The sequence below is a fragment of the Physeter macrocephalus genome, chromosome 14 (assembly GCF_002837175.3).
Source record: "Physeter macrocephalus isolate SW-GA chromosome 14, ASM283717v5, whole genome shotgun sequence".
Lineage (NCBI taxonomy): Eukaryota > Metazoa > Chordata > Mammalia > Artiodactyla > Physeteridae > Physeter > Physeter macrocephalus.
Window position 1 is genome coordinate 25886540 of NC_041227.1, and position 17532 is coordinate 25904071.

Genomic DNA, 17532 nt, shown 5'->3' on the forward strand with positions numbered 1-17532 from the left:
GCTGAGGGCTGTGGAAATGCCTCCAGGGATTGGCCAGAGCTGGAGGCACCCACAGCTCCGGGTTCTGGGGTCTTCTCTGGAGAAGAAGCGGGTCTCTCGGGACTCAGTCAGCCTGCCTGGGCTGTGGCCTGGGCCCTGCTCTTAGAAACACTGCAAAGGGGTCAGGGAGGGTCCGGGAAAGGCCTAGAAGAAGATGTTTGCTTTCTTTAAGGAGGAGACAGGGAGCGAGGGGGGTGAGGCGTGGAGTGCACAGGAGCTGGTCTCTGTCTTAGTGTGTGTGTGTCGGGGGGCCGGGTGGGGGGACGCAGTGAAGAACAGAAGAAAAACAGGAGGAAAGAAAAAAGATAAAAGGAAAGAGAGAAAGAAGAGAAAGGAAGGGAGGGAGAAGGGGAAAACAGAAGTGGAAGAAATGCAGGAAATACAAGAAAAAAGAGAGGAGAGGTGGGTGAGAAAGAGAAGGGAGAAGGAAGAGGAGAAGCGGCAGCAAGAAAGCGAGGGGCGCGCGAGAGAAAGCTTGAAGCTGCAGGCGGTCTGGCTGCGGGGGGCGTGCCTAGGCGGGCGCTGGGCGGGGCCTCCCTTCCCCCGTGCCGTCCAGCTTCCGGTCCTTGCGCGGGCGCCGATCTTTCCCGCTCTTCTTCTGGTTGGGGTTACTCTCTGCAACGAGAGCGCGGGGCGTTGCTGCTGAGGCCATCCTGACAGACGAGGGTGCCCCCCACTCCCCGCAGCAGGCTCGGAATGACACGGGGGTGCTGACCTGACAATCACTCCTTTTTGCAGTTGGGACGGCAGCATCACTTACCCCAAACCGGACACTCCTCTCAGTTCCTCGGCGGGGGGCGGGGAGGGCGCTGACCTGCTGAGCACCACCCATGGTGGGCATCTGCCCCGCCAGGCCTGGAGGTCCACTGTTGGGACCCCAGTTGGGACTTAGGGTGGCCTCGAGGGGGCGCCCATGACACCCCCACGTGCACTCACTGCGAGGTTTACAGGGCTCTTCGCTGGAGACTCGACACCTTTCACCTGGGTCCCGGCACCAACCTTCCCACTCAGCTTGGGCCCAACTCTGCCCTCAAAACGATAACAGTAACGTCAGCACTTAGCTGATGCTCCCCGCTGAGTATGTCACCCTCACGACAGCTGGGAAGCAGGCGCAGGCGCACTGCCCCATCTGACGCCGTCACCGGGGTCTGTGCCTCACCCAGTTCCCACCGTGGGGAGTGGATGCAAACCCCAGACCTGCCTCGGGATCCTGACCCCATTGCACTGCACTCCCCATCTCCCGTGGAGCTGGGGTGAGTTTCTAACACAAACATGAAGTCCCATTTCTCAGGTGAGGTGACTGAGGCCCAGGAGGGGCCTCGCTTAACTCAGCGGCACAGCCTGGGCTGGGGTTCTGGGCATCACTTGAAAGTGACTCCTCACTCACTTGGAGGAAAAGACCACGTTGTCTCTGGGGCCTCCCCCGACCTGCCCCAGCCCCCTTGCTCACACCGTCCTGGCCACTGGCAGGTTCATGCCACCTCCACACCTTTGCACTGGCTTTGCCCTCCCCCTGGAATGCTCTTCCCATTGTTTTTTGTCATTATTATTAGCAACAGGTGAGAAGACTGAGGCACGGTTGGGAGCAGGGCCAGCCCTAAATTTCTGTTTTAAAAGTGCCTCCACATCCAGGCCATTTTCACCCATCGTTGGCCCCATACTCTTCTCCCACAGGAGCTGTGTGCCCCCTTGAACATGAAGGAACCGAGGCTCAGGGAACCACTTCCCAGGGTCACAGGGTGAGGCAGTTAGAGAGCTGGGAGTGGCAAAGGGGAGGGCAATTTTATTACCTGAGTATCAGCTGTGTGCCCGCCTCCCCTGGAGTCAGGGCTCCTCCCTTCTCAGGGTCATCCCCTGAGACCTGGCTGCCCGCTTCTGGGGCCCCTACGCTCACTCCTGGGCCCTTCGGGGGCGCTGAAGCCAGGTGCCCCTCTAAGCTCCCGCTGACTGTGTCAGCCATCAGGGGAGGACAGCATCTGGGGGATGGGGTGGGGGCCTGCCTGAGGGGCCTTTGCCAGCTCTGAAGGTGGGAAATGGGGTGAGAGGCTTTGGGTCCCCACCCCTTCCCTAGGCCTGCCTACCCACCCACACCTGCCATCCACAAGTGTTGACTGAGCACCTAGTATGTGCCAGGCCCTGTTCTAGGTGCTAGAGAGGGAGCTGGAAATAGAGCAAAGGGCTTGCTTTCACTGGAGGTCCCACTCTATCGAGGAAGACAGACATTAAACGAGCAAAGAATGTGCACGATCATTTCAGGAAGATTTAAGAGCTGTGACGTGATATGATGGAAAGTGACTCTTGGTTGGGGGAAGCTCATGGAAGGCTCTCTGAGGAGGGACATTTGATCAGATGCCGCAGGGAACCCACAGCAGGGCTGTTGTGAAGATCAAAGGCATCATATTTACAAAGCACTGAGCACAGTGCCCAGCATGTGGCCAGCGCTTTATGGATGTTTGCTGCTGTTGCTATTGTTGTGATTATTCTTATTGTTATTATCTGGGGGAACAGCTTTCCTCTCTCAATCCCTCCACAGCCAATCAGCCACTAGCTCTCAGATGCCATGAGCGATGTGGCCATAGTGCTACGGAGACCTGTCCGTCTGTGTGGGTGCTTCCTCAGGTCTGGGGTCTCTTAGTTTCTCTGGTCCCATCTCAAACTCATCCTCTGTCCCCAACTGCCCACTATGGCCCTGAGGGGCCTCCATCTCTGTTATCTGCACTCCCAACCCAGACACCACAAGCCCTTCTGAAACCAGGGGTGCCCCTGGGTTTAAGTCCTGACTCCATCCTGACCCAGTGAGCCCCAGGTGACCTGGCTCCAGGGCCCTCACCCTTACTGTGGCTGTAGATTCTTCTTTGCACACAGACCTATGTTTGAATTCCAGGTCCACCCTTCCCTAGCTGTGTGACCCTTGAGCAAGTGGCTCAACCTCTCTGGGCCTTAATCTTCTCATTGGTAAAACTAGAATAATAACAATACCCACCTCATAGTGTCATTGTGCAGATTAAATGACTTAATGAATGTAGAGAGTTATCACAGCGCCCTGTGCATAGTAGGTGCACAGTTAACATTAGCTAACGCCACATCATTACTACTCACTGTTTACATCTTACCCACACACTCTGCGGCCTCTCTTCTATTTAAATCAGTGGTTCTTCATAGCCCCCGGGGTATTCTGGAACTCTGCGGTGATCTCGGTTGTTACAACGAAGGGGTTCCCTGGGGCATTCAGTGGAAGGGGATGGGGGGGTGCTGCGTGGGACAGTCCCTCAGGAAGAAGGCCGCATCCCAGCCAGTTCTCTAACGGCTGCTCCAGCCTCATGTAGGGAGCTCAGAGTTGAACTCTGTCTCCTGTGTGAACGCCAAGTGTTTGCGAACACTTGTCCCATTACTGAATATTCTAGGGCTGCCAGCGTGGTGTCAATCGAGAAGTCAGACAGTTTTGTTGGACTTTACTAAGAGCTGGTCGCCATTTGGGAATTTGCGTCTCTGATGGCAACACAGCCGTGCATGAGGCCCTGACTGTGTATGGCTACCACTTTCACTGTGATTTGACTTCGGTCAGTACTCTCTGGTGTGTTGGGCCCAAGTGCTGCCATAAGGAAATTTCTTTTATTTCTCTTTTATAGTTAAGCACTATACTGATTTTTTAAAAAAATGACCAGTGCAAGTGGGTCACATTATCCATGACTTTGTTTCAGAGTGTAAAGAGGGCGTCCCAAGTCCTCTGACAGGAGGTGTCAGTCTGAAAGGGTCTCAAACTCCCGCTGGAAAGGGCAAGCTTGATCTTCCCAAGGGGTGTGGGACTGACCCCAGTAGGAGGACACCAGAGGGGGCAATGCTCAAGGCACAGAAAGGTGTGGCTAGTGGGGGGCTTTCAGGCAGCCTTACGGGGACTCTTTGTGGATGCTGTGTCCCAAGGCCACTCAGAGCCACCCTGGGCCCTGCCTGCTGCTGCCCCCCGTGCCCGACCTGGTGCTCACCTCCTGGGCAGGGCCTCCGAATGGGACATTGCCTTGACTCAGACAGCACCTGGCAGGTGTCTGCCTCCTCCCGCCTGGCCCGGCCGGCCTCCCGCACGCGGGTCTCCAGGCCCCAGGCTGAGCCGCAGGTCTTCCCGTTGTGTGTGCAGGGGCTCCAGCTGCCCCAGGGGCCCAGCTCACACTCCTCTGTGAGGTGGAGAGACAGACAGACAGATGGGGTCAGCCGGCAGTGAGTGTTCCTCAGCTCAAGGGCAGGGTCTGAGCGGTTCAGTTCCCTGAAGACACCGTCTCCTCGTGCAAAGGAGTCACAGGCTATTACAAGGAGCAGAGGGGGACGTTTAAACAGCTATTTGTAAGAGCCTGGGATGAGAGCTGTGCTAGAGCAAGCACAGGTTGCTGAGGGCCAGAAGCCTGAGGGACCGGTTGTGTGGCTTTAAAGGGGAAGGCTTCCCTGAGGAGGTGACAAAGGAGCTAAAGGGAGAGAGGACTTCTTCATCAGGTGGTGATGGAAGGAAGTGCATGCAGGGCAGCTGTGCACAGCCCGGGGGCCTGGCCACCCTGTGTGAGGGACGAGGAAGCTACAGTGGGAGTGGAGTGAAGGTTCAGGAGGGGAGGGGCAGGAGATGAGGCTACAAGGTCAGCTGGGAGGCCCTCGGGGCCAGGACCTGGATTTTGAACTTGATCGTGTGCCTTTGATCAGCTGTACGAGGTGGGAGCTACACTGGGCTGTTGTGAGGCAAAATGAATTCATGGACATAAAAGGTCTTAGTAGGGAGAAATTTTCAAAATATATGAACATATATAGTATTCTTTCACATTTGATTCTTTTAAGAGTCCCTGAAAGGTAGGCAGAGAATAGGGCAGCTATTAATACCCCCTTTTGCAGATTAGGACACTGAGGTCTAGAGCAGGTGAGGGGCTTGCTAAGGGAACAGAGAAGGAGCTCACAAAACAGAACTGCAAATGTTTAAGATCCAGCTGGGCCCAGAAACCAGCTCCCCAGACCTTAGAATGATGGTCCTTCACAGATGCATTCATTTGGGAAGCAAAGACTGAGCACCTACTGTGTGCCACATGCCGTGCTGGGTGCCGAGGTGCAGCAGGGACAAGACAGACCCTGCCGGTCTGTCTGCTGGTCTTGGGTCTGCCTCCCAGAGTTCACTGTCTAGAGCGGTCAGGCTGGAAGGCAGGGTGCTCTTACAGTGATGGGGAAAAACAGGCAGCTGTGGGAGACCAGAGGGTCCCAGCCTGGGTGACCTGGAAGGCTTCCTGGAGGAGGAGACTCCTGATCTGAGTCTTGAAGTAGGGGTGGGGAGGTCAGCCAGGCTCAGGGAGGGGCAGGAAGGAGAAGTGCTCCAGGTGAAAGGAATAACCCTAGCAAAATCCCCAGGATGACTCTGCCCTCCATGGGGAAGTTGGAGCACGGACTCAAATGGGGAAGGAAAAAAATGATAGGGGTGGAGAGGTGGCAGATGGGGACCAGACTGCCCATAGCCTGGGGGCTCTACGTGAGGACAATGGGAGCCACTGAAGGGCCTTGAGCAGAAGAGAAGCCTGATCAGACTGTCATTTTGAAATAATCACTCTTGCTTCTGGAATGAGCCAGCTGGGCTAGAGGCAGTGAGACCAGAGGCAGGCAGGTAGGCAAGAGGCTGTGGCCAAGATCCCAGCAATGGGCAGAGGGTGGGGAGAAAGGGATGTGTGGGGATGGGGTGGGGAAAAGGGGGAAGGAGGGGTAGGGCAGGTTTGGGAGCTTTATTCTGCTTCATTTTCCCCAGAGTTCTTTTTACCACCTAATATCTGAATTTATTTTAGTGTGTCTTCCGTCTCCCCACTAAAATGTCATGTCTATAAGGGCAGAAGCTTTGTCTGTTTTGTTCACTGATATGTCCCCAGCAACTCTGAAAGTGCCTGGAGCGTAGAAGATGCTCTAGTAAATATTTCCTGAGTGAAAGAACGAGATTGGATTGGATGTAGGATGAGAGAGAAGAGCCCACAGTGATGCCCGGAGCTGGTTATTGATGGAGGAAGCCCAGAGGAAGCACCAGGCTGGGGATGGGGAGGGAGGGAAGGAGGCATCCATAGAGCAGGTGAGGATGTGAGTCTGCTGCCCATGGAGAAATGCAGCTGAGGACAGTGAGTTAGGAGCCATCAGCTTTTGGAATGACGGTGAACATGTGTCCAGAGAGAATGTATAGGCAGAGATATGTGATTTAGGTGAGAACACTGGAGAATAGCCTTGTGTAAGGACAGATCACAGAAGAGGGGCTCACACAGGAGTCTGGAAAGGAGTGGTGGGAAAACAGAACAGTAATGACAGCTAATATGATGTGTAATAATAATGACATGTATTGAGCATTTGCTGTGTTAGTTACTGTATTAAGTACTTTAAATTGTATTACTTTACCCCTTACAACAACCCTCCCCCATGAAGTAGGTTCTATGTTCTATTGTAATTTTTTTAACATTTGGAGAAACTGAGGGACAGAGAGCTTAACTGACTTGCTCAAGGTCACTAATGGGTGAATTTTAGAGCTAGCATTTGAACCCAGGCCTATTCCAAAATCAATGCTCTTCTTCTGTGCTCTGTGGCCTCTCTTGGCAATAATATTGATGTAGATGTTGGTAGTAATAGTAATCATAATAGTGGTGCTTATGATGGGTCTAGTGTATTGAAGGGTTCATATGTGTACCTGACATGGTGTTGGGCTTCCCTTCACCATGTGACATTCTCCTATGATTTCTTCCAGGTCTCCTGACACCCCTCACCAGCCCCTGCTCCAGGGAGGGAGGGGACAGGGCAGGGTGGGGATGCCCCCACTCACCCTGGCACTCCCGTGTGCTCTGCTGGGCTGCGGTGCCCGGCGGGCAGGTGGGCAGACACTTTCCCTTGTACAGGTAAAACCGCCTCTTGCACTGGATGCAGAAGTCCTGGCTGAAGCAGCTCTCACATGTGGCCCCACATTCTGTAATAAAGCCAGGGCCACCCTTGGTGAGGGTGGCTGCCCAGGGAGGGGATCCTCTGGGACTGGGGAGGGCCTCTGAGTAGCCCAAGCTCTGTAGCACTGGGGTCTGGATTCAGTGTGTCCTTTGAAGCCCAGACTTGTCCAGGGTCAAACTGGGCTGCATTCAAGAACTCTTGTTCTCATTTGAACTGAGGCTCAGTGGGGGCAGGTGACATGACCAAGGTAACATGGTTATTTTGATTCCCTTTCTCATTTTAGCTGAGGCTCAGAGAGGGCAAGTAACTTGCCTAAAATCACACAGTAAATCTGGACTGGGGGCGAGGACACCCTACTCCATTTCCATCAAAGCTCAGAGATGGTCATGATTTGCCCAGGTCACAGTGAAAATTAGAGTTAGGAGTTAGGACTCCTTTTCCCATTGAGCTAGGCCCAGAGAGAGTGAGTAGCATGCCAAAGGCCACACAGCCAAACTAGGGTAGAAGTGAAGGTCCCCGGTCCCATTAGTGTTGAGCCCAGAGAGGGCACTGACTTGCTTGGGACTTCACAGCCAGCCTGAAAGCAAGCATCTCCGAGTCTGGGCTTAGGCCTATACTACTTCCCCTGGGGCTGCGTTGGGCTAGAGGTAGGATGTGGGCGAGAGATGCTCAGGAGCACAGTGTTAGCGCAGGACAAAGGAGGGGCCACATACTTTTGCACCTGTTGACCTCCTGGCCGCGGACGCCGAAGTAGCCGGGGGGACAGTCATGCACACACTTGCCGTACTGGCGGATACCTTCCCGGTGGATGAACAGGAAGAGCCTCTGCTGGCAGGTGGAGCAGCCATTCTCCTCTGAGCAGATGACACAGCCTGTGCAGCTGCCCCCCAGACCAGTGCCCACTGCCAGCCAGACCAGGGTGGAGGGTGGGGAAAGGAAGAGAGAGATAGTCAAACCAGAGGCGTGAGCAGCTCAGACTGTCTCATTGGTATAGCAGTTGAGCACGTGGCCACCCAAATGACTACATTTCCCATGCACCTAGATGTGGTCATGTGACCCAAATCTAGTGTGTTATAAGGTAAAGCAGTGTGTGCAACTTCTAGAGAGCTGAAAGGGGGCGTGGCAGGGGCATACCCTTTGCCATCCCCTCATCCTTCCTGTTGGGTGGAATGTGAACAGGATGGCTGGAGCATGAGCATCTCTTTTGGATCATGAGATAGAGACCATGTGTTAAGGATACTGGAGAAATAAGATAAAAAGATCCTGGGTCCTCGAGGAAGGTAGAAGTGCTGCATCAGCCCTCTTCTGCCTGTGCAGACTGTTACATGAGAGAAAAATCAGTATCGATTTTGTTCATACCACCGTTATTTGGAGTCCTCTGTCACTCACAGACAAACTTGATCTTCACTAACATAGTGTGTATTTTTGACCGTGTGTGGGGTGCACATGCCTGTGGGGGAGCCCCTCACCCTCCTGCTGCCTTTCTGAGCAATACCCCACTCCTCACTGCCACCATTATCAAAGGCTCCCGAAATCATCAAGTATAGCAAGTGGAGGAAAGGAACTTTTTGTTGTTCCAGAATTGGCAACCAGGGTCCAAAACTGGGAAGAAAGAGGTGGAAAATACCCTGGAAAGAGAGCTTCTCCAAGGCTTATAGGGAGTCTCTGCTGTCTGACCACCACCTGATCAAGCTGACCACCTAGAGAGGGGGACTCAGGGGACTTACGAGCTGTCAGCCTGGGGAAGGGGGGGTGCTGTGGCTTTCCCTCTGTTCCCAACCCCCAAACCAAGAGAGAGGAGATGCAAGGGTACCCCTCACAGAGACGGATGCCTGCAAAAAGGGGTGACCAGCACCTCATGCCTTGGTTGGACATGAACCTGTGTGGCAGCCCTGCACGTCTGCCCCGTCCACCGTCTCTTTGAGCAGAGAAAAGAGGCCAGGAGAAGAAGGGCCAAGCTGGGAGGGGGAGGCGGCAGGGCAGACCATCGGGGGTAGATGCTAGTTGGGGAGAGTCAGAAAGTGACCAGGTGTCATTAAGGGACAGAAGAGGACCAGGCAGCTTCTTAGACACAGCGATGAGGGAAACATGAAGCTGTTTCATGTATGTTAATACTCCATCAAGGTCAGCCTGTTTAATAAACTACTTATACACTTTGGCTCACCTGAGCCCATGGCCACCTAGCAGGGGACATCCTTGACTCTCCAGCCTCACCCCCACCCCCTTCCTATTGGTGCCCCATCTTCCTTTCAGAGGAATTCCCTGTTGTGAGAGGCCCTGGAGAAGGGCAAATCCTGGTGCCTGCCCCCAGGACCAGAATCCATGGAGGCCTGACCCTTCTTCAAGTCGACAGTGAGTGGGCATTGACCAAAACCCGGCCATCAGATACGCCTGGTAGTAGGGCTGAAACCCACAGAAGCGACTGTAATAGCAACGCAGATGGTGACAAAGCAAAACTCTTACTAACCACTGTCTCTTGGAAGAGTTTAGGGGTCACTCAGCCCAACCCCTGCCGCTTCACTGGGGACGCTGAAGCCAGAGGAGGTGCAGCCTTCCCCAAGGTCAGGTAGCCAAACAGCAAAGAAATTCCAATTAGAGCTACAGCACTATTTGTAGAGTGATATTTCAACATGCTGCAGAAAAAAGAACCCAACAAGGACCCTCCCCTGACCTCGGAGGGTGCAGGGTGTGTGTGTGTGTGTGTGTGTGTGTGTGTGTGTGTGTGTGTGTGTGTGTGTGTGTGTGTGCGCGCGCGCGCGCGCACGCACAGGTGATGGGTCTCAACTAGCATCATTCATCACCGGGTTTTTGTAGAGTTGTCTCTGCCTCCTGCCGCATCCTTGGTCCCGGCAGTCGGTAGGGTGCCCTCTAGTGCCTCTATGTTGTAATGGCACCTCTGACTTTTTGATTCTGATGGCCTCACTCAGGCTTTTCATCATATCTCTAACTCACAAAAAAGAGCAGTACTGTTCCTCCCACTTCCCCAAGGTCACGGGTATAGAGACTTGAATGCTAATTTTACGAATACTAAGTGATGACAACTAGAGTTTGTACAATGCTGCTTTAGAAAGATCCAAACTTGATGGTTCTTAAACTTGACTGTGCATAAGAATCCCCAGGGAGGCTTGTAAAGTATATAGGCCCAGGGATGTGTATTTAAACAAGACCAGAATAGATGTAATTGGCATGGTGGAAGTGTCTTCCCTGCTCACAATCTCCTTTCCCTGAGAACCAGATGTGGCAAATATCCTTGCACTGCGTGACCCTGTCCCCTGGCCAGTGGTGGACAGGCTGTACCAGGGCCTGACAGTTCATCCAGGCTGGGACAATTAGACCATCTCTCTTGAGAATTTTGACTGTGGGCCAACAGACAATGGTCTAGGATGGCCTCTTGAGCTAAGGACATTTGTAGGAGGGCAGGGTGGCCTGTGTGAGAAGCTTTGGTGAGCACTATTATCTGTGGCACATTTCTTTGCTAACAGAGGCCCCATCTTTGACTTTGAGGTTCATGTGGAACCATCTCTGTCCAGATGCATTTAACCTGGGATCGGGCAATCAGAGAATCAGGTCCCCTTGACTGCAGTGATTGGTTCAGACATAGGCACATGTTTCAACTAGAGCTAGTCTAGTTAGGATTGCATGTATGTGCGCGTGTGTGTGTGTGTGTGTGTGTGTACGCATGAGGGGTGAGTGTCCCGAGAATGGAGGCCACACAAGAGATTGTCTGTGCACCTGGATCCACCCCTAGGAGGGTCCATAAAGTCTCTTCTTTTCTAAAGCCATTTTGAGTAGGGTTTTCTGTCACGTGCAGCCAGAGACTCCTGACTACACAGAAGCAGAGAGAGAGAGAGAAAAAAAATAAATCAGATGCAGGGAGAGGAAAAAAAGCAACCAGAAACTTCACGGGCCCTAGATGGTCAGACAGAGTTTCTGACCATCTTCCAAGCCCAGGTTCCAGTCCCCCAAGGCCTGACTCACCCCATAGCTCCAAAGAAAGTCACTAGTTCACTTGAGCTAGCTCTCCTCCTGTCAAATTGCAATCAAAATGATGTATCTCACCAGATAGGTAGAGCCCAACAGATCATGGTGGAGCAGCTCTGCTTCAGCAAGGCCAAGGGACCTGAAGCACTGCCCACGCAGCCTGACCACGGCACGCCACGGGACCCTGGGGTTGTAGGGAGCACAGTTTGAAAACCCCTGGCTCCTTCTACACCTCAACTGCATGCTGGTCTTCTTTGCTGCCCTCTAGATCTGATGCACATTTCTAAGTGAAGTATTTGAGCTCTGATTGCAAGTTCCCCGAGCTTTCTTGGGGCATCAGAGGGGATGGCACCCCCTGTGATTTCCCTTAATGAGTATCTCCCATAATCAAGACCATCCTCCCCTGGTCAAAGTGCCGGTTGTACCAAAAAGAATGGCCTTGTGTTGCTCCAGCAGCTGGAGGGGCTTGGAATGACATCTGAGTCATATTGTCCTTCCCCAAGCACCCAGGGGATAAGCTGAGACTTGGATGTCCGTTTTATGGAGAATGACAATGGGGTTGGCAGTTTACAAAGGGAGGCAGGCTTGTAACAACTCTGAGTATGTGCATTAGCCCAAGGTTGAGTGATCCATCCATCCATTCATTCAACAGTCACCGAGCCCCTACTTCCTGTGAGGTCCAGTGCTGGGGGCTCGATGGTTATGAAATGTGGCAGCAGCTGTGTGATCACGGGCAAAGTACTTTAACTCTCTGGGCCTCAGATATTCTAGCTGTAAAAGGGGGGATAATGCTTAACTTGCAGTGCTGTTGTGATGAAAGGAGATGGTACATGGAAAACTCTTAGCTTAAAGCCTGGCAGCAGACTTCTGATAAATTGGATATCTTGTTATTATATTGTTTTCTGCCCTCAGGTACCTAAGGACGTGTATTATGGTCCAGGTGCCCAGGTTCAAATCCTGGCTCCACCACCCACTGACTGACCTTGGATAAGTACCTTCATCAATGTGGGTCTCAGCTTCTCCATCTGAAAATCTGTGGCAACAACCCCTACTCCCACACGTTTTGTTATGAGGTGTGTGCAAGCAGCAAGCGCCTGGCATGTAGGAGGTCCTTCTCCATAAATATAAGTTCCTTTCCTGTTCTCTCACTGTCACGATACATGGTGGGATTGTCAGCCCACATTTGGACCCTCCTCCCCTTTCACTGGTGAGCACACGGAGGCCAGAGGCATTGGCGGAGTTCAACCACCAAACCACCATCTCCAGGGAGATAGTCTTTCATCCTCAGGATGGTGAAGGGCTCAGGGAAGAGACAGAGGAGGCAGATTTGGTCTTGGGTGAAGGGCAGGCTTTTCTTTCTGTTGGGATCAGGGAATGACCTGTGCTCTTTGAAACGAGGCTTCCCAAACTCAGTCATCCACATCCTGAGAATGACCCCAAGCCCCTTGTTTTTTTTTGTTTGTTTGTTTGTTTGGCTTCCCTTTTTTTTTTTTTTTTTTTGCGGTACGCGGGCCTCTCACTGTTGTGGCCCCTGCCGTTGCGGAGCACAGGCTCCGGACGCGCAGGCTCAGCGGCCATGGCTCACGGGCCCAGCCGCTCCGCGGCATGTGGGATCTTCCCGGACCGGGGCGCGAACCTGTGTCCCCTGCATCGGCAGGCGGACGCGCAACCACTGCGCCACCAGGGAAGCCCAAGCCCCTTGTTTTGATAGGAGTCAATGGTTCAGTGTTTGCAAGTGATCTCTATATTTTTTCCTTTAGGGATTTGAGTGGATTCAGGGTCACCTCTGCATTATCATGCCGCCCACCCACCTTCACTCTGCAGAGCTTTCCTTGAGGGGGTCAAAAGGCACAGGGAGACATCTTGGACCCTGAAAATTACCTGTTTTCCCCAGACAGGCTCATCTCCTCAGCAGCCCACAGCGAGTCTGTCAATGAAAAATCCTCAATACCCAAGCCAAGAACTCCAGCTTACACACTTAAACCGCCCCTGCCCCCGCCCCCCAAAAAGATTTGCCAGCATTTAAAAAAATCAGATTTCACATAAGAAGCTGGAATTTGGACTCCTCTGGAAAAGGTATGAATACCTGCTAACACTGGGCCTGTATTCCTGCAGGGCAACATTTGGTTGGAGTTCCATAGATGGGGTATGTGCCCTCCAGTTTGCCAGTCTCCACCACGCCCTATTGCTACCCCTGACACTGAGGGCAAAGGTCAGCTGCCATGTATTATCCCCCTCGAGCTGCTGTTTATCTTGTACCTGCTTCATTCATTCACATTAGAAGGCAATGTAGAGCAGGGGTTCCCAAACTTGGGCATGCCTCAAATTCACCTAGAGGGCTTGTTAAGAATACAGATTGCTGGGCCTTCCCCCAGAGTTGCTGATCCAGTAAGTCTGGGGTTGTGGGCGGGGGCTGAGAATTTGCACTGCTAACAGGTTCCCACTTTAAAGTAGAGCAGGGTTAAGAGCCAGACTGCTTGAGTTGAAATCCCAGCTCTACCCTTTATCCTTGCCCATGTGACCTTGAACTCGTGCCTTAATCTCTCTGTGCTTCAGTTTTCCCATCTGTAAAATAGAAATCATACTGGCCAACCTTACAGAACCTTGAGGACCTGAGCAGGCTTGACACTTAACGAGGGTCTCAGTAATGTTACTGTCGCCACCTGCCACACCTCCATTGGTGTTTGTGATCTTGGACCTGCTCTGGCAATCAGTGCAGAACTTTTAATTTGATGTCAACGTTTTTGGGGTAGAGTTTCTTCATAATTGGGATGTGCCCAGGGAAGTGTGTTTTGCATGAGAACATTGTGTGTCATGGTGGACTAAAGGATTTAACACAGCTGTCCCGAAGGACTCCCTGTGGGTGAGGAGGATGGGGAAGAAGAAACAAAAGACCGCTGCTCCCTGACCCAAGACAGTGCAACCTGAGGAGGGCCAGCCCCTGCCCTGGGCCCTGTTATGTCCTTGAGAAGGATCCAGAACCATGTAGGGGGGGCCCCATGCAGAGAGTGACGGGCAGTGCCTTCTCTGATCCCTGCTTGGCAGTGTGGGATGCATGTCACCGATAACCAGAGGAAATAAACAACATCTGGGCTCCTGTCTGCCTGCTCAGACCGCCACATATGGGAGGCAGTCACTGCCACTGGAGGCTGGCTCAGAGGACCCCAGGCACATTCCTGCCTCAGGGGCAGATTGCACCATCCCCAGCAAGGCACGGGCCCTAGAGATGACTCCCGGTTTCAAGACTCCTGCAGGTGTGGGGACGTTGAGATGATCTCAGCTTTGCAGCATGACAAAACACCCATTTTCTGGCTGGGTGATCTTAGGGAAGTGGCTTCACTATTCTAAACCTCAGTCTCCTCTTCTGCAAAATGGAGACAATGGTAGTAGCAATCACCTCCCAGGCACTTGTGAGCTCATCCATGCAAAGTACTTAGCACAGCTCATGGCTGATGAATGAGCACTATTTTATTACTTGATTCATGGGAGATACATGAGAGGCACCCCGAGGTGCTCACTTGAGGGCTGGGGCCCAGCTTGGCTCCTTCTCCTTCAAATTTCCACAGTCTTGCACATTGTAGGTGCCCACTATTTCTTAAAAAAAGAATAATGCATGAATGAATGAATGATGGCTTAATAAAAGTTCTCAAAACCTGTTCTCAGGGAGGCTGCAGTCTAGTTGGGAGAACTAGGCTCACACATTGCAAAGAAAGCTGATGATGTCTGCCCAGCAGAGCTCAGAGCCAGGGGCTGGGCACAGACCGCAGTCATCAGGTATGGTTTTCTGAAGAGGCAGATGTGGGGACGGGAGCAGGAGTAGTCTTTGTGGGAGAAAGAAAGGTTTTTAAGAGAGGTGAGTACATGACAGTATATAAGTTGGTGGCAGGGAGGGAGCGTGGGCAAGGAGCAGACAGTGAATCCCTGCTAAGGTGTCCGTACATGACACCAAGGGGTTAATGGGTAGGACCCTCAGAATATAGTAACAATAGGCATACATCCAAAATGGAAACTTGTAATCCTTTCCCCTCCTTCCCCGCAAACCTGCCTCTCCTGTCCATCTGGGTGAATGGCTACTCCACTCATGGTCAGAAATCTTGGAGTCATCCTGCCTCTTTTCTTTCCTTCCTGTCCCACATGGAATCTATCAGAAATTGGTCTGCGCCAGCACGTTTTTCCCCCTCCCTCCCAATCATCGCTTGCCCTGCTCCAGCCATGCTGGCCTCATCCTTGCTGTTCCTCAAACATGCTGAGACCACTCCCTCCTCAGGGCCTTTGCACTTGCCCCTCCCTCTGCCTGGAATGCCCTCCCCACATTCATCCTCAGGGCTTACCCCACTTCAGGTCTCTGCTGGAACGTCCCCTTCTCTGTGAGACCTCCCTGGACCACCTCGCCAGAAGTGGCACCCATCCCTGCATCCTTGTCTCACCCTGCTTTGTTTTGCTTTGGCATTTATCCCCACCTGATATGTGATGTGTTTGTTTGAACTTTTGGTGTCTCTTTCCCACCACTGAAAGGTGAGCTCCAGGAGGGCAGGGATAAACCACAGCACACTCCACAGACTCTTCAGCACCACGCTTTGCTCATTTAAATTATCCTGGCGAAGGTTGCACATCACTGCCTCATCCTTTTTATAGCTGCTTACCATTCCATATAGAGATGCTGCAAAATTAATTTAGGTATAATTATCATATCTATTTCAGAGAGGAGGAAACTGAGGTCCAGGGCAGTGCTGCGGCTCGCCCGAGGTCACTTAGTAAGAGGACCCAGGCAGTGCGACTGCAGAACCTGAAGGCTTCATCTCGAGGCCGCACGGCCTCCCAGCCGCCAGTGTATCCCAGCACCTCCTTTAATCCTCCACGCAGAATAAAGGTCCCCTTGCTAAGGCATTGCTAGGTTCCCAGTGCTGTGCTAAGGCTACTGCCTCCTTCGATGTCCATTTGACCTTGACTGAGACAGGAAATTAGCCAAAGAGTGGCAGTACATGTGTTCCCAGGACAGAGCCTGCCTCTTCTGCATCCCTCCTTCATTTCCCCCTCATCCCGTGCTCATGTCCCCTCATTTCCACGATGTGGGGCAGATCAGTACCTGCGTGTTCAATCAGGGGTGACACGCCTATTTCCCTGTCCTTCAGGTCCCCTCTGAGCTCTCTACAAGTGATTCTCTTGCCACCCACCTGGGCCTGGGGAGGTGGGGAAGTGCCCTGCCCCAGCCCCTGCTTGAAATCCACACAGAATCCTTTTCAGACATCGGCTTCCATGGGCTAGGGAGGTGGGGAGATGGAGGCTGGTAGTGGAGCCAGGGTTCATACCCACATCTGCTGTTTCCCAGCCAGTGGTGATCCTGAGATTTAAATCCACATCAGAATCACTTGGGGCTGCTTATTAAAAGCAGAGGCACCTCCATCCCTCGATATATGCTGTTGGTTTAACGTGTACAGTGGTGTGCCTGGTGTCATATGTGTATGAACTCGTGTGATTTTCAGAAACCACTCTGTGAGGTCAGCCAGGGCTTCCCAAACGCTAAGGAGCACACAAAGTGCCCAGGGACCTTGGGTTCAAGTGTAGATTTTGATGCTAAAGGTCTGGGCTGGGGCCTGAGATTCTGCTTTTGTACAATGCTTCTGGGGGATGCGGATGGTGCTGGCCCCTAGACCTCATTTTAAGAAGCAAGACGGCAGGTGCTGTTATTACTTCTTATTTTACTGAGGAGAAAAGTAAGGCTCAAAGGCCAACAACTATAAGTCACAGAGTTAGACAGAGCCCCCAAACTCTACTGTGTCACAGTGCCTGGCCCTGCTGGCCTGACGATGGATGAGAGGTTGGGCTGATATTTGGAAGGGGCAACTTGGCCCCTCTTACCACTCATAGGAGGAGTATTTTCCCAAGTGGCCCAAGTTGAGGACAGTCCCTGCCAAGCGCAGCATGGCAAGAAGAAGAGGGGCTGGGTTCGTGTGTCCTGAGCATGTGTGTGCCTCTGAGACAGTGGCAGGTGTGTACAGACAGATGAGACCCATACCAAAAGGATTCTAGTGCCTGGAGGTTGAAGCATGGAGAAGGCCTTGGCTGTGCTGCCCCTGCCCAGCCCTCCTGCTAGGCGGGGGAAGGTGGACAGTCCAGAGCGGGCTGCTTGTGCCTGGAATACCTCCCCGCATCAACCCAAATCTCTGCTTCCTCATCCCTTAACGACCCACCCTGGACCCGCAAGATATGGTCTGCCTTCATTAGCTATTCATTAAGGGAGGTCACCTTTGTGTTCCTGATGGGAGCACTGGGGTCCCTGAGCAGCCCAGAGCAGCTGCCAGAGCCTTCAGAAAATCATCGCTGCTTTAAAAAAAGAATTGTTGGCAGACAGCAGAAGCAAGAAGAACTACAATCCTGCAGCCTGTGGAACAAAAACCACATTCACAGAAAGACAGACAAAATGAAAAGGCAGAGGGAGGAACAGATGAAGGTACAAGATACCAGATGAAGGAACAAGATAAAACCCCAGAAAAACAACTAAATGAAGTGGAGATAGGCAAGCTTCCAGAAAAAGAATTCAGAATAATGATAGTGAAGATGATCCAGGACCTCGGAAAAAGAATGGAG

At 52.5% G+C, this 17532-nt stretch overlaps 1 protein-coding gene across 1 annotated transcript in view; it reads right to left on the reverse strand.

Moving 5' to 3' along the window:
- Positions 1-550: 550 nt before the first annotated feature.
- Positions 551-17532, reverse strand: part of RSPO4 (R-spondin 4) — a 38587-nt gene continuing 21605 nt past the window's right edge. Inside the window, exons 2-5 of the mRNA XM_024128605.1 lie at positions 7677-7865; positions 6848-6988; positions 4023-4208; positions 551-654 (exon numbers count right to left, since the gene is read on the reverse strand). Of these exons, the coding sequence (XP_023984373.1) occupies positions 551-654; positions 4023-4208; positions 6848-6988; positions 7677-7865 (620 nt within the window). The remainder of the gene's footprint in view (positions 655-4022; positions 4209-6847; positions 6989-7676; positions 7866-17532) is intronic.